This window comes from Chiloscyllium plagiosum, unplaced genomic scaffold (assembly GCF_037043375.1).
Source record: "Chiloscyllium plagiosum isolate Xiang-an unplaced genomic scaffold, Cpla_swu_hap1 HiC_scaffold_13, whole genome shotgun sequence".
In the NCBI taxonomy this organism is placed as follows: Eukaryota; Metazoa; Chordata; class Chondrichthyes; order Orectolobiformes; family Hemiscylliidae; genus Chiloscyllium; species Chiloscyllium plagiosum.
Window position 1 is genome coordinate 48,633,633 of NW_028270151.1, and position 15,077 is coordinate 48,648,709.

Sequence of the window (15,077 nt, forward strand, 5' to 3'; positions counted from 1 at the left end):
TGTTACCGGAACTGGGAGCCGTCAGTTCTCGTAGAGCGGTTGCCAACAACCCACGCTCGGCGGTTAAACGTAACCCCGGAGCAGACTCCCGGGTCTGGCTTATACTCACTCTACATGTTACCGGAACTGGGAGCCGTCAGTTCTCGTAGAGCGGTTGCCAACAACCCACGCTCGGCGGTTAAACGTAACCCCGGAGCAGACTCACCGAACTGGAGACTTTTCCAGCTGATATACTCTTTTCCAGATATAAACATTCATGTGAACAGCAGAGCAAGGCTAAAAAACACATTCCATTCTGGTTACATACAGATAAGAAGATTCACACGGGACTAAGCAACACCTCCATTCCGGTTAGATTCACACATGTATTGGGACATAATTTTTAACCGTTTCACCACATTCCACTGCTTGGAATTTTACACCACACCATCCTACACTGCAAACTTAAAATAGCTGGTATTTTCATTAAAAATCTAAACAATATTATCAAAACAAATACAAGCAGCAATTCTCATGCGTTAGTGATTAACTGCACGCCATGGGGAGATACTGAAACATTTAAATCCAGTACAGCTCCACATCTAATCACTGATCTGGTGTAAGCCAACTTATCTCAACCGAAACAACAGCCAAGTTCCATAACTGGTTTGGTCTCCTGGCATTAATTTGGAGAGGGAGGAATATAAAGGAACATTCACCATTGATCAAGTTAAACATCAGTTTACCATCAATCTTCATTCAAATTGCTTGAAACTTTCCACATTCAATAAGATATAGGCACTTCAATGAGACACCAGATGTCAATCACTTTTGCAAAATACTACTCCAACAAAAGATGCGAAGACAAAACCATTTTGATTATAAATTAAAATGTTGCTAATTCCTAGATAATACACCTACCTATTACTGATCCTTCCATTTGAAGAGATATTAAGTTGGAAACAAAATGAAATTTCATTGTAATAAAGGTTATTATCCACAGTTACCCCTTGTCAACAATTGATTTTCTGCCCACAGATCTATGTACTTACAAGACCCCATCTTTATCGTCCCTGTTGTCTTTAGTAAACTGAAGATGGCACAAAGGTCCTTCAGGGCATAAAGGAGAGGTACGGAGGAGTGGTATCCACATTTTTATTATTTGTGGTGACAGTTATCGGTGACAGATAGTTTTCTTTTTTAAAAAATGCATTCAAGCATTTTCATTATCCTGGTAGTCATCACTTTAAGGTTCCATTTTGAGAAATTTACTTTCTGTAAGATTCCACAGGTTTTGCTTCAAGATTAACTTAGTTGACCCCCCCCCTCCTCAAAGGCCTAGCAAAAAAAATTGATCAGAAATTAAAGGCTAGCCACATGGTGACCATGTAACCACTATCAACAGTCTCAAAAATCCACCTGGTTCAATAATATTCTTTAGGAAAGGAAATCTGCCATTGTTACCTAGTCTGGCCTTTAAGTTATTTCAGACCCACAGCAGTGTGGTTGACTCAACTGGTGCCTGAAACAGCTTAGCAGGAAATTCAGTTGTGTTTAACTTCTATGATGTTGAAACAAAAGAATGAAATTAACAGACCACATGGCATTGACCTAGGCACCAGAATAGAAAATGGCAAACATAGCCCTGTCAACCCTGAAAAGTGCTCCTCACCAATATCTGTGCCAAAACTTGAAGGGCTACCCCAAGACTAGTTGAGCAACAGCTATACTCACTGAATACATTACAAACAATATTCCAGATCACCATCTCTGGTTAAGTCCTATCCCACTGGCAGGACCAATCCAGATGTGATGGCATGGCAGTATACAGTTGAGAGGAAGTTGTTTCAAGAGTCCTCAATGTTAACTCCAGGCACCATTAAATCTTGCGGCATCAGGTCAAAGAAGGAAAGAAAGCCTCTTACTGATTACCACTTTCAGTTGACAAGTCATTAAATCTCCACGCCACTTGGAGGAAGCACAGAGGGTGCTTTGGGCACAAAATGCACTCTGGTTGGGGAACTTCAATGTCCATCAAGTCTATTTTGGCAGCAGCCCCTAGTAGGATTCAGCCAGCTTAGTCAGGAAAGGACACACCTGCAAGCTTACATCTGCGGTAGGTGGTTAGGGAATAGGAGGGAGAAATATACTTGACTTTGTCCTCACTATATTTACTCATCAGACACACCTGTCCAAAACAGTCATCAGAAGCAGCTACCATATAGAACATCCCCACAAGTACTCTCTTTGCATGAAAGATAACCCAGAGCATGTTGTGTGCCACTACTACTGTACTAAATAGAATAAATTTTGAACAGATCCAGCATCTTATAACCAGGCATCTATGAGGTTTGTGGGCAACAGCTGAGTTGCATTCTACCACAACCTATAAGCTCAAATCCCAGCAAACATTCCACACAATTTTAACATTGATTTAAGAGATCAACCTGGGTTTAATGAAGTATACAGGAAAACATGCCAGGTAGAGCATCAGACATACCTAAAAATGAGCCATGAACTAGTGAAGCTATAAATACAAGATTACGGATCAAACCCAAGCTCTATGGTCCTGCTACATTCAGTTGTGAATGGTGGTTGACAATTATACAGCTCACTGGAAGTGAAGACAATCCCATAAGTAGCCCATCCTCTACAACTTGCACCCATTATCTTCAGCCAGAAGTGTTGAGTGGGTGATCCATCTCAAACTCTTTCCAATGCCTCATTTAACGATTTCATCCCTCTTTACTGCAGTAACTGACTCTCTAATTTATAATACACACCAGTCTTCTCCCATACCCTCACCTATCCTCCCTGGAGATTGATATCAAAGAATGTGGAGTTATTAGTCCTGCCTTTCCCTCAACCATGTCTTTGGGATGGAAACAACATCACAATTCCATGCATCAATCCATGCCCTTAACTCACCTGTCTTACTTTTAATATAATTATGGATTAATAAGCATCATATATCCAGACTGTAATTGTAACAGTTCATCTAGAGAAGGTTCCCTGGCAGGCAGGCATTGATCTTGGCATTCTAACAAAGTGTTCCAAAGCTCTGCATGGGTACAGGGTGCTTCATCTAAATTATAGTGATGACCTTACATGGAGACTAAAATGTGATATTTAACAAGGTTGTGTTACTTAAAAAGTGACTGAAAACAGCTAACAAAAGTTTTCCAACAATGCAGAATTCCAAGCAGAAGGAGTAAACCAAATCGATTTCAGTACCAAGTATGCAGTGGAAAAATGGATTCAGTAAAGGATACGCTGTGAGCACAGCTGTTTTACACAGGAAAAAAGCTGGAATATTATAATGTTCAAACATCAACTCAGTAAGCCGCTCCCTCTTTGCCCTTGTATTCCACTGTGAATGCAACAGAAAAACGTCAAATAATTACTGGCTAAAACATATACACTACAAACAATGCACAGATTAAATGGATAAAGAAACAAAAGATTTTACAAAATAAGTAATTTGCCCAAAAATGCCAATTCTGTAAATTTGTGCAGTGAAAATATTAAAATCTGAAACTGGGTGCGTAAAATTAATTTTTGGAGTGAAGATCATTAAGTCTTGTATTTGCAGTCACTTAGTGGATAAATTCAACAAATGGTGAGATACTAAGAAGAATACACAGAGGCAACTAACTGTTTTAAACAAACTAACAGTGCTTTTCCTCTGTCAGGTATTAAGTCTCTCAGTGTAGTTGGCAGACCTCAACTTCAGCCAGCATCACTTAAGCCAACTGCTCAGAGGTACATGGCCACATGAGTAATCCATCATTTTCCTTTCCCTCTCCCAAAGTAAACTTTGCCTTGGTCTTATACACTTGAATTCAAGACAACATGCAAAAATAAAAAGAATAGAATTATATAGAATCGCGACACTGTGGAAACAAGCCATTTGGCCCAACAAGTCCACATCGACCTTCAAGTGCATCACACCCAGACCCATTCCCCTACCCTATTACTTACATTTCCCATGACTAATGCACCTAACCTACACATCCCTGAATACTATGGGCAATTTAGCATGGCCAATTCATCTACACATCTTTGGACTGTGGGAGGAAACTGCAGCACCCGGAGGAAACCCATGCAGACACAGGGTGAAATACAAACTCCACACAAACAAAACAGTCACCTGAGGCTGGAATCAAACCCAGGGCCCTGGAGTTGTGTGCCAATAGTGCTAACCACTGAGCCACCATGCAGGACTTCCATCCTACCACAGAAATGACCATACCAAAATACAAATTCATACAAACTTCAGTGATATTTTTATCCAGAAACATTTGAAATGTTAGATATTATGCTACACAAATCGAAAACACAGAAACAAAAACATTTTGTACGGCAATCAAAAACTCACTGGGGCCTCTGACATCAAAACAGGATGTAGACCAGCTTCAGATTTTATGTGATTCTTGTATGTGTGATCTAGAATTGCTTGAAAACTGTCCCAGTCTTCAACTATAAATACAAAAAGAAGTTAACATGTTTTCAGTTGTATAACAATTTTAAAAATAAATTTACCTTCAATCAATCTTACAGGTGCAAGCTAAAAATATTATAAGTACATAGATTCATAGATCAGATTATGAATACTTTACAAATTAAGTGTGCAGTTGTAAAAATTAACAAAAATGCTTGGAATTTAAAGATTAATAAATTCAAAATAACAGAATGCCCAGAAATAAAATTCTTATAAAGCTATAGACCGCAACACTAGATTTAGTTTCAGTAACTATATAATGACGGAGAATGTAAATCATGTTTTATCCAGAGTTACATTAATTTAATTAGAAGGAATGGGGGTCTTGCAATTTTTTGCAGAGGTGACAGAGTGTTTGCCTATCATGGCATTAACTTCTTTCAAAGTGCTTTCAAGCCTGTTCAGTAATTCTGGGGCATCGGTACTGCTAAATTCTCAGCAATGAAACACAATTTGCACATGTTGTTAAGCTTCCACAAACACCAAATTTTGAACTATTTGAGGAGTAAATTATGACTCCCCTGCTCTTTGAAATAATGTCATGGAATCTTATGTCTGCCTAATAGAGCAGACAGAACCTCAGTTTAAGTCTCATTTGAAAGATGGCATCTCCAAAACTGCAGCACTCCATCAGTACTGCAGTAGAGTCAGTCTCGACTATATGCTCAAGCTGCCAAAGTTAAACAACAGGTTTGTGACTGGGACCAATTGAGCTTAACCAACTAAGCCAACAACAAGAAGTTAAGATGAAGATGAGGAGCAATATGCAAAACGTAGAGGGATAGGTGGAGACGGTTGTGGTTTGGCAGGGGTTGAAGTGGTCACATAAAATTAATATTTGTGATAGGATGGAAGACAGAAAAGATTAAATGACAATAGGCATACAGCAAAAGATAATGAGAATTGGTAGGTACAATTAAGGAAAACAGAAAGGATATGTCTTAAAGGCCAACATGAACAGCAGGACAACAAACTGCTGCTGTCCAAAAACAGGAAAAGTCAAACCAGCATGGGAAAAGCAAACAAAACTGAGATAGAGGTTGCAATGTAACATTTCAACTCAGTGTTCAGTTCACTTTGAGCTGATGCTCATGGAGCAATGAAAATTTTTATTTTAAAATCACGTTGAAGTGTCTGATGAAATAGATATCTTTTGAAGGAACCATATACGGTGAACGAGGCCAGAGAAGCAGAGCTGGGCAAGGTTTCAACTAAATACCAATTTGATTTGAAGTTAGTATTTTTTTGGTCACTGCAGACTTATGTTCAGTGACAGAACTTAACAGCAAGTTCAGATAAGTGAGAGGTGCTGCATTTTGGGAAAGCAAATCTTAGCAGGACTTATACACTTAGTGATAAGGTCCTAGGGAGTGTTGCTGAACAAAGAGACCTTGGAGTGCAGGTTCATTGATCCTTGAAAATGGAGTCACAGGTAGATAGGATTGTGAAGGCGGTGTCTGGTATGCTTTCCTTTATTGGTCAGAGTATGGAGTACAGGAGTTGGGAGGTCATGTTGCAGCTATACAGGATATTGGTTAGGCCACTGTTGGAATATTGCGTGCAGTTCTGGTCTCCTTCCTATCGGAAAGATGTTGCAAAACTTGAAAGGGTTCAGAAAAGATTTACAAGGATGTTGCCAGGGTTGGAGGATTTGAGCTATAGGGAGAGGCTGAACAGTCTGGGGCTGTTTTCCCTGGAGCGTCGGAGGCTGAGGGGTGACCTTATAAAGGTTTACAAAATTATGAGGAGCATGGATAGAGTAAATAGGCAAAGTCTTTTCCCTGGGATCAGGGAGTCCAGAACTAGAGGGCATAGGTTTAGGGTGAGGGGGAAAGATATAAAAGAGGCCTACGGGGAAACTTTTTCATGGAGAGAGTGTACGTGTATGGAATGAGCTGCCAGAGGAAGTGGTGGCGGCTGGTACAATTGCAACATTTAAGAGGCATTTGGATAGGTATATGAATAGGAAGGGTTTGGAGGGATACGGGCCAGGTGCTGGCAGGTGGGACTAGATTGGGTTGGGATATCTGACCGGCATGGACGGGTTGCACCGAAGTGTCTGTTTCCATGCTGTACATCTCTATGACTCTATGACTTTGCAAGAATTATCTACCCAGAAGGTAAAGGAAATGTGGAGAATAGTGGACCAAGCAATAGCAAACATATTGAATGAGTGGTAGTTCTCAATATAACAGATAACAGGCAATATGAGTTTTGCAACTTAACTTCACATGAAAACTTTTGCTAAAACAGAAGACCTTCGTACAGAACCTTATTGGCCAAATGGCAGAAATATTAAATCCTTCTACAAGTCATTTGCTTCACCAAATAAACGCCATAACGAAATCTTGATACAGAGAAATCTCTTTTGAATCACTTGTCATATATTTTAGTCAATATATGAAACAATATGAAATCATAAATATATTAATTATCTGTAACAAGCAATGAACTTTTATCAAGGTTCGTTGTGCATGTAATATCCACATCTGTTAATCACTGTGGGTGTGACTAAATTTGACTCTACACCTACAGAATAAGATTTACAGAGATCAAAATTTACTATTTAAAAATGAGTTCGAGAACCACTATCCTCAAGAGTCTTAACATTATGTAAATAATTGTTATTAGTTTATTGTTCACGGAGTGATGGATATGAACAAATTGCAAAACAGCCCTTTCGATACTTTTATAAATAGTAGTGATCAACCCAGACACGCAATGAATTAGATTAACTCAGTCAGGATGACAGTGTGGCCTTACTAACCTCATTTAGCAGAGGTAGTTAGAGGAAACCAACCAGGCATTTTGCTCAGCCGTAATTTTCATGGGAGAGTTACTGTATGGACATGGTGATGGGAGAATTGGACATGGTAGGATCCTTACTTCTTCCCAGCTTTATCCAACAGCCTGCATGTACTGACTACCATGTATCACACATGAATATGTGGTAACTTAATAAAGAAACCCTATCAACAATGAGAATGATCCACAGAGACGGTCAGGAGAGAACAGAAAATTGACAAGGAAAAAACAGTAATTAAATAGCTGACATACTCATTCCATTCTTCAAAGGAGAGATAACTTCCATATTTTCCCTTGGAACTCGCAAAGAGTTTGTGTCGATGAAATAAGTTGTGCCGCTTGACTTTCCTTTGTCTCCTTCTATTTCCATAGGTGCACTTCCATCATCCCTCTCCAACAGCATCCCAATTGCTGTTGGGAAGTCTGCCTTTAAAAAATGTTGGATTAGGAGTTCAAAATATATTTCCAGCTCAAGTAGTTTACTCAATATTGGAAATAAAATATGCACAAAATTATACTTAATATATTTGTTTACTATACATGAACAGCTTCACATTGAATGCTCACTTTAACAAAATAAGAACTTGCTAGAACAGTACATCATTTCATATCAGAATAATCAAAATACATGCAAAAATTTGATTTGCTCCCAAACTGTGCAAGCAACCCAGAACTACTGCCATCAACGTTTGAAGATGCACATGATCAGTACAACTGTTGCAATAAAGAAAACCGAGAAAACACGAACTAATTTTTACATATCAAAAGCTAGTTTTTGTGATGGCTCAGCTAGTTTATCTAGTCGAGTGACACACCAGAAGATAATTAATTCAATCTCCAGCCTTCAGATTTGAAACTGTTCCTGACCATCATGGGAGAAGATTGAGAGTGGAGGTGGTAGTTGACATATTTTTCATTAACTTGATTGGACATGTTTTGACACCCCTTTGGGGCAGGTGGGATTTGAACCAGTCTCCCAGCTCAGAGGCAGGGATGCTACCACTGAGCTACAAGACCCCCTTGGTGTCTGCTTATTAATGGGAGGTTCATCAACCTTGCTCCGATGTACTAGCCAATAATTTCTGCCGGTTCTTTTTCTGGAAACACGAAAGGAGAGTATGAACTAGAGGAATTGATACAGTATGTAGGTGTAGTAATTGTGAATGAGTGGCTGCTAGGTACAGAGGATGTAAAGCAAAGGGTACTAGAGCTTGGGCTGGGTTATTAAACATAGGTTATTTACAGTATTAGGTAAAAGGAAGGGTGCCGCCCATAAGAACACAAGAATCAACTGAGATAACAAAAGGGGCTATAAAACTTGTAAAATGAAATACAAAAATTACAGACAATGCTACAAGATCTAGGATATTGTAAAATAGAGTGAGCACATGTGATCTAAACAAACTTAGCCACAAGCTTTTCTGGATGCCATTCAGTCTATAAGGAGGTTTTCTGCCTATGTTTTGTAAATATCAGTTATTCTTCCCTCCAAGCAATTGAAGTAAAAGCCTTGAAACCTCAATTGTTCACATGGAAGTGATGCAGTGTCAAATTACCTTTGGACAATCTTCTCCAGCATAGCCAGCCCTGACTGTGTACGACCCAATGTCAAACACAAGGGCACCAACCTCATCTGTGAGAAATTGAAGTGACAGGAGACAAAATATTTACTTAAAGCATAACAATACCAACAACGTTTGAAGAAATACACAAAGAAGAGACACTTACTGAAGAAAATGAATACTTTCAATGTACTTGCGATGATTGAGATTTACTATTGTTTCTGTATTTTTACATTTTTGCATAAAACATTTATAAAACTCTACATGCAATACAAACTACACATTCACCTGTCATAATGAAATATTAATATAAATATTAATGTTTCACTCCCCACAGAGACAAAATTGAGAGAAATTAGATTTGCCAGTGAGCAATGTTAAAGGAATTGCACAAGATTTCAAGTCGAAACTCTTGCTGGAACATTAAAAAAATTGACTAAACATTTAGTTCAGATGGCAACCTATACTCTAAACAACAAAAAAAAACTTCCCTCATTCGTGGTTTAACACCAAAATTCAATCTCCTTAGTTCTGTTTGTTTGTTTTGCTTTGTCCCTTACATTGGAGTTTTTCCAGGAGGAAAATGTGCCTAAGTATTTCTTAGTTCCCGAGGGCTGGCTTCTCTTCATATCCTTTTTGACTCAAATATCTGATTGAATTCTTTTTTACAGCACCAGTAATCTTGAAAATTGCTAGCTCCAGTCAAAGTTAGACAAATATTCCAGGGTCATTTAAATCTTCAGGAACTGTCACTTCAAGCAAAAGATGAGCATTCCCTTGTGATAAACCATAGACATGTTACCCCCATCACCTGACTTCTGGCAGATGGGCCATGTCTGCAAGGTGCAGCAATTTTACAAGAAAACACTCTCAGCCAATCATACAGCAGCTTCCTGTGGGCTTATCCCCTCTCAAAGCTCATCTCCATGACATCGTGAATCATATGGGTCTTGTGTTGAGGCAGAAACTTTAACCAGTTAGTCTTTAAATCCTACCTTGATACTAAATAGACAGTTTAAAAGTAGAACAGTTTACAAAACCTGATGTTCCTGAAACCTTCCTATGACTTCAGACTAACAGTTTATCCAATATTAGACAATCACTGACCAGTGATCATACTTTCTCTCCAGCAAAACAACCTGGATCCCACTTTAATCTTTAACTCCCAAGCCATTCAGACTTGCCATCAGCAGAATTCAGAACAGGTTATATGATCACCCTCATTCCTCCATTTAACTCCAAGACAATTTTATAAAACCTTTTTTTAAAAACTAATTGCTTACATTAGAAGCCAGAATTTGGTTGCTTAGATTTGCCAAATACTAGGACAATAATGTTCTATTCTAAGGAATAGGAGTTTCAGGTTCTGTTCAGTTCTTGCTTTGAACTGTACTTAGTAGAGATTCTGAGAGAATAAAGGAAATAAAAAGAAAACACAGATTTATCCTGAACACTATCTCATTCCTTCTAATAAACAGAAGTCTGGAAGCAAAGTGCCAACAATCTTGGAAACAGCTATCATATTCAACTTGGCTTAACTCGCAAAGAGTACCAACAATATCAAAAAGCATTGAGAACAAATAAATAGAATCATAGAATTTACAGCACATAAAGAGGCTACTTGTTCCCCTCCGCCCCCCCCCATGTTTGTGCCAGCCAAAGACAAGGTACCCACTCAAATCTTCCAGCATTTGATCTGTAGGTCCGCAAGTTATTGTACTTGAAGTGTATATGCAGACATAATTTAAATGAGGTGAGGATTTTTCTTTTATGCCCTATCAAATTCAGACACATTTATGATGCTTTCTGTTCCTCTTCAGAGTTGAATGCAGTGGCACAGAATTGAAGAACACAAATTACCATCTGCAAACTTCTGAAGAATGAGATTTTCAGACATAGAGACACATGAAATAACAATTCCTGGGATAGCCTTGAATGATTCCCACAAAATTAAAAAACATTAGAAACCAATTGAATGAAAAGTTACTTGCTCATTTTTATGGCAATAAACATTATGACAGAAATTAATTGTAAAGTTTTTTTTAGTGTAATAACATATTTTAATCAAAAAGGAAAAGTTCACTGATTATCATAATGGAGCTACACAGGGACCCAGGTTTGATTCCTGCCTCGGGTGACTGGCTGCACAAAGTTTGCACATTTTCCGTGTCTGTGTGGGTTTCCTCTGGGTACTCAGGTTTCCTCCCACAGTCCATAGGATGTGCAGGTTAAGTGGATTGGCCATGTTAAATTTCCCAGTGTCTAGGGATGTGCAGGCTAGGTGGATTAGTCATAGAAATGCAGGATTACAGGGATAGGGTAGGGGTAGCATGCTCTTCAGAGGATCATTGCAGACCTGATGGGCCAAATGGCCTGCTTCCACACTGTGGGCATTTTGTGATTCCATGAATAGAATGCATTGAGTGTAACTTCAACAATTCCTGGGAATGGCTGAATTGTCCGATAAAAGAACACCTGCCTTCCCTAAAATTTAGAGGAATAAGGAGCAATTTGTTGAAACTAAAATAAAATTCATAAACAGATGAATAGAGTAGATGTTTGCCCTGGCTTTGGGTTCTCAAACCAGAAAATACTGTCTCACTAATCTTTGGAAATTTCTATCCCCAATGTACTTTGAATCAATGATTGTGTAATTTGTCATGGTTACATACCCTATAAAATTTAACTTCCCAGTCTCAATTCAAATGCAAGATTTGTTACCCAGAATATCACAAAGAACCACAGAGAAGCGCCTACACCAAGAAATCAATTTCAACTGGATCCTAAACTTATCTCTCCACACTTCAGGCTCTCTGACTGTATTCCTGATGAAGGGTTTTTGCCCGAAACTTTCCCTGCTCCTCGGATGCTGCCTGCATTGCTGTGCTTTTCCAGCACCACACTAATCTAGACTCTTGTTTCCAGCATCTGCAATCATTGTTTTTACCTGGATCCTAAACTTGCCAAAGCATTTCTCACTTTGAACATATTCCATTCCTTTCGTGTTCATTAAATCTGCCCATTACCCTAAACATTTAGTTCTGAGATACAGAAAACACTAAGTTGAGACAGCATCAGTGGGAAGAGAAACCTAACATCAAAAGTTTTGCTTCTGGGCCTGTTTACGTAGAAGTAACGAGAATGTTTTCAGACAAAGCAACGTGAGTGAGAGTTGAATGAAGGAGTGACTAAAGTGGAGGCAAGTCCCTGAGATGAAGCGCCTGGGAATCTCGGGTCTTTGCGCCGAGCCGCCTCCAAACCTCACACTGCTCTTCCCGCTCCCACATGCACCGCTACCCCACAGGCCGGGCCTACAGCACTGCACTCGGCGTTCCCGCTGTTGCCGACTCACCTCCGCCGTACACACCGCCGCTCATGCTCAGTCCAGGCCGCTGACGGACCGTCGCTCCTACTGCACCTGGTAATGGTGATGGCGATCCGCGAAGGCCGCTGCCCTCCGAAGTGCAAACTCCAGACCGAAAACCCGCTCCGGCCTAACAAAGAACAACTAATGGCCGACCCCAACCAATCCAGAGCGGGACCGCGCGGGGACAGACCTGACTGACGGTCCTCTTAGCCAATAGAAATAGGCATCCCGCACACCCCCTGCGTCAATCAAATGTCAATGGCCAATAATCTGGGGCGGCTCGAGAAGAGAATTGAGCGGTTCTCAGATGGAATCCTTTCAAATGTGGTCAGGGAGGGTGGAAAATATATGTGTCTGGTGTCATTGCTAAGCTCCATTAGACCAATAAGTCCAACTAAAATTGAGACTAAATTGCAGGAAGAAATGTCATCTTAGGGCATTCATTGTAGGCCAAGGAAACCACTGCAGACGTGTTTAAGAAAAATATCCTCAATTTAACCATCTTTGTTAGGGAGGTAAAAATAGACCACTGATCTCACTCCAGCATCCAATTAGATCACAACTGATCTAAAAATTATCTCTAATAAAGCAGAGTTGCAGATGCTGAAGATCTAAAGCAACCACAAATTGCTGTAGAAACTCAGCAAGTCAGACAGCACATGTGGAGAGACAACAGAATTAACATTTCAAGTCCAGTGATCCTTCAGGTAATTTAACTTTATCACTCACTCCACTACCACTCACTCCATAATCATTGTAGTTCATCACCAAACAATTTTTTAAAATAATTTCAGCATTGTAAGCTCCAAATGTCCCAATTTTTTGCTGATAAATCCAAATATCTTTTGAAAAACATATTTCTTAACATCACTTGAAATTTAGGCCGATATTTTTGCTTTCCTGGTAGAGAGAGTAATTGTTTTGCTCCACCCCATCAAATCCAATGTTTTAATAATCTCAAACAGATCACGCCTCAATTTTCTTCTCTGTGAAGCCAAGTATATGCAATGTCTTCTAATTTAGCACTCTGTGCCAAGGTGTCATTCTGGAGAAATTGTGCCACATTACTTTCAAGGTCATTTTTTTTCCTTCTAGAGCAGTGCCCAAAACTAAGTGCAGTACCCCAGAAAGGGTATGAAGATCTATATAACTGAATTATTACCTCTTCTTTGTATTCTGAGCCCCCTTCAATAAAAGGCTAATATTCCATTAGTCTTTTTGACTACCATTTGTCCTTGTCCAATAACTGAATGAATTGTGTTATTAGAAATTTCAAATCCCTTTGCTCCTCTGAAGTATCTATTTTCTTACTGATTGAAAAATACCAACGTAAGTCGAAAGTGGATGCTCTCATTCTTTCCCACATTGATTTTCATTGCTTTTGTATGTTTAGCTAAACAGTCTGTCCCCTTGCAAATTTCTGCACCGCACCTATATTACCTATCCCTCTTCATAGAGTCCCTGCTGTGTGGAAACAGGCCACTGAGCCCACACTGACCCTCTGAAGAGCATCCCACCCAGACCCACCCCTATTCTTGTTCACCTGCATTTTCTATGGCCAACCCCCACCTAGCCTGCGCATCCCTGGACACTATGGGTAACTTAGTATGGCCAGTCCACCTAGCCTCACAACTTTAGATTGTGGGAGGGAAACTGGAGAACCCGGAGGAAACCCACAAAGGCACGGGGAGAAAGTGCAAACTCCATACAGATAGTTGCCCAAGGGTGGAATTGACCCCAGGTCTCTGGCACTGTGAGGCAATATTAACCACTGAGTCACCATGCCACCTCTAAAAAAATTGTATAAATGATATGTAGTTTTATGTTTCTTCAGGTAAATCATGAAAAATGTGTTGAAAAGGTAAAGCCCCAGAACACACCATTTTCGTTTAATCAGTTTTATTGGCTAACTTGCACAGAATGCATTGCTATAGGAATGAATCTACAAACCAATTCACACAAATACAGCATCTCCACTTTTTAAGCCCCATTATAAAGTTGAAGATTTGAGATACCATATTTTCATGTCTTGTGGATCTCAGGAGTCTGAAATATTGTTACTTTTTGACACACAGCAGACTTTTTATTGAGTATGTTTTTCATATGTCACTTTGTGTGTGGTGGAATTATGCAATATCAGATTTATACACCAACTATAGTGTTTCTAGACCAGACTGGCATGTGCTCTTAAAATAGTTACATGACATGCAATATTCTGGTACAAAGGTACCTTGATCTTTCATCACTGTCACTGTGAAATTGTGTAGTTGGTCGATTATGTGTGGATAAAGTATAACAATATCAATAATTGCAGAACCCTAAACATGTGTGTAGGTCTTTGACATTGTGGCCATGTAAATAGCTAGTGTTTTAAGTAAACTTCAAGAAGAACACATATCTCTCTGGTATATGGTTATGCAGATTAACACATAGAAAACCATGATTAAATCATAGAGTGCAGTAGTGAGAAGGGTATGATGGATGTACATGTGCACAACATGATAATGTAATTACTAAATTATTGGAACAAGATGAAATTTGAACTAAACTTCAACCCAGAAAATGTGCATTCATTGCAACAAAAATAAAAATTCCTAATAATGATTCAAGTTTGTCCTTCTCAGTATAAAATTACCATGAACACAAATGATGCATATCCTTTTAACAGTAGATTACATTGGGTAATTAAGGCAACACATATACCATTTTACCATTGAGATCTTGATCTGAATCCAACCTGAACAAGTCGAGCTTCTGTCTGATTGAGTAAACTAAAGATTCAAAATAAAATCAGCTATCATGTAAAGTAGCTGGAAGCCAAAGGAATTAGTAGCCAGGTTTACAAAGTTCAACAAAAAAGATG

The 15,077-nt window shown here is 39.2% G+C and overlaps 1 protein-coding gene across 1 annotated transcript in view; it reads right to left on the reverse strand.

The window, feature by feature from the left end:
• Positions 1-12,359, reverse strand: part of actl6a (actin like 6A) — a 26,862-nt gene extending 14,503 nt beyond the window's left edge. The window contains exons 1-5 of the mRNA XM_043702236.2: positions 12,200-12,359; positions 8,842-8,918; positions 7,538-7,712; positions 4,358-4,458; positions 3,252-3,349 (exon numbers count right to left, since the gene is read on the reverse strand). Coding sequence (XP_043558171.1) covers positions 3,252-3,349; positions 4,358-4,458; positions 7,538-7,712; positions 8,842-8,918; positions 12,200-12,224 — 476 coding nt within the window. The 5' untranslated portion in view covers positions 12,225-12,359. The remainder of the gene's footprint in view (positions 1-3,251; positions 3,350-4,357; positions 4,459-7,537; positions 7,713-8,841; positions 8,919-12,199) is intronic.
• Positions 12,360-15,077: the final 2,718 nt, after the last annotated feature.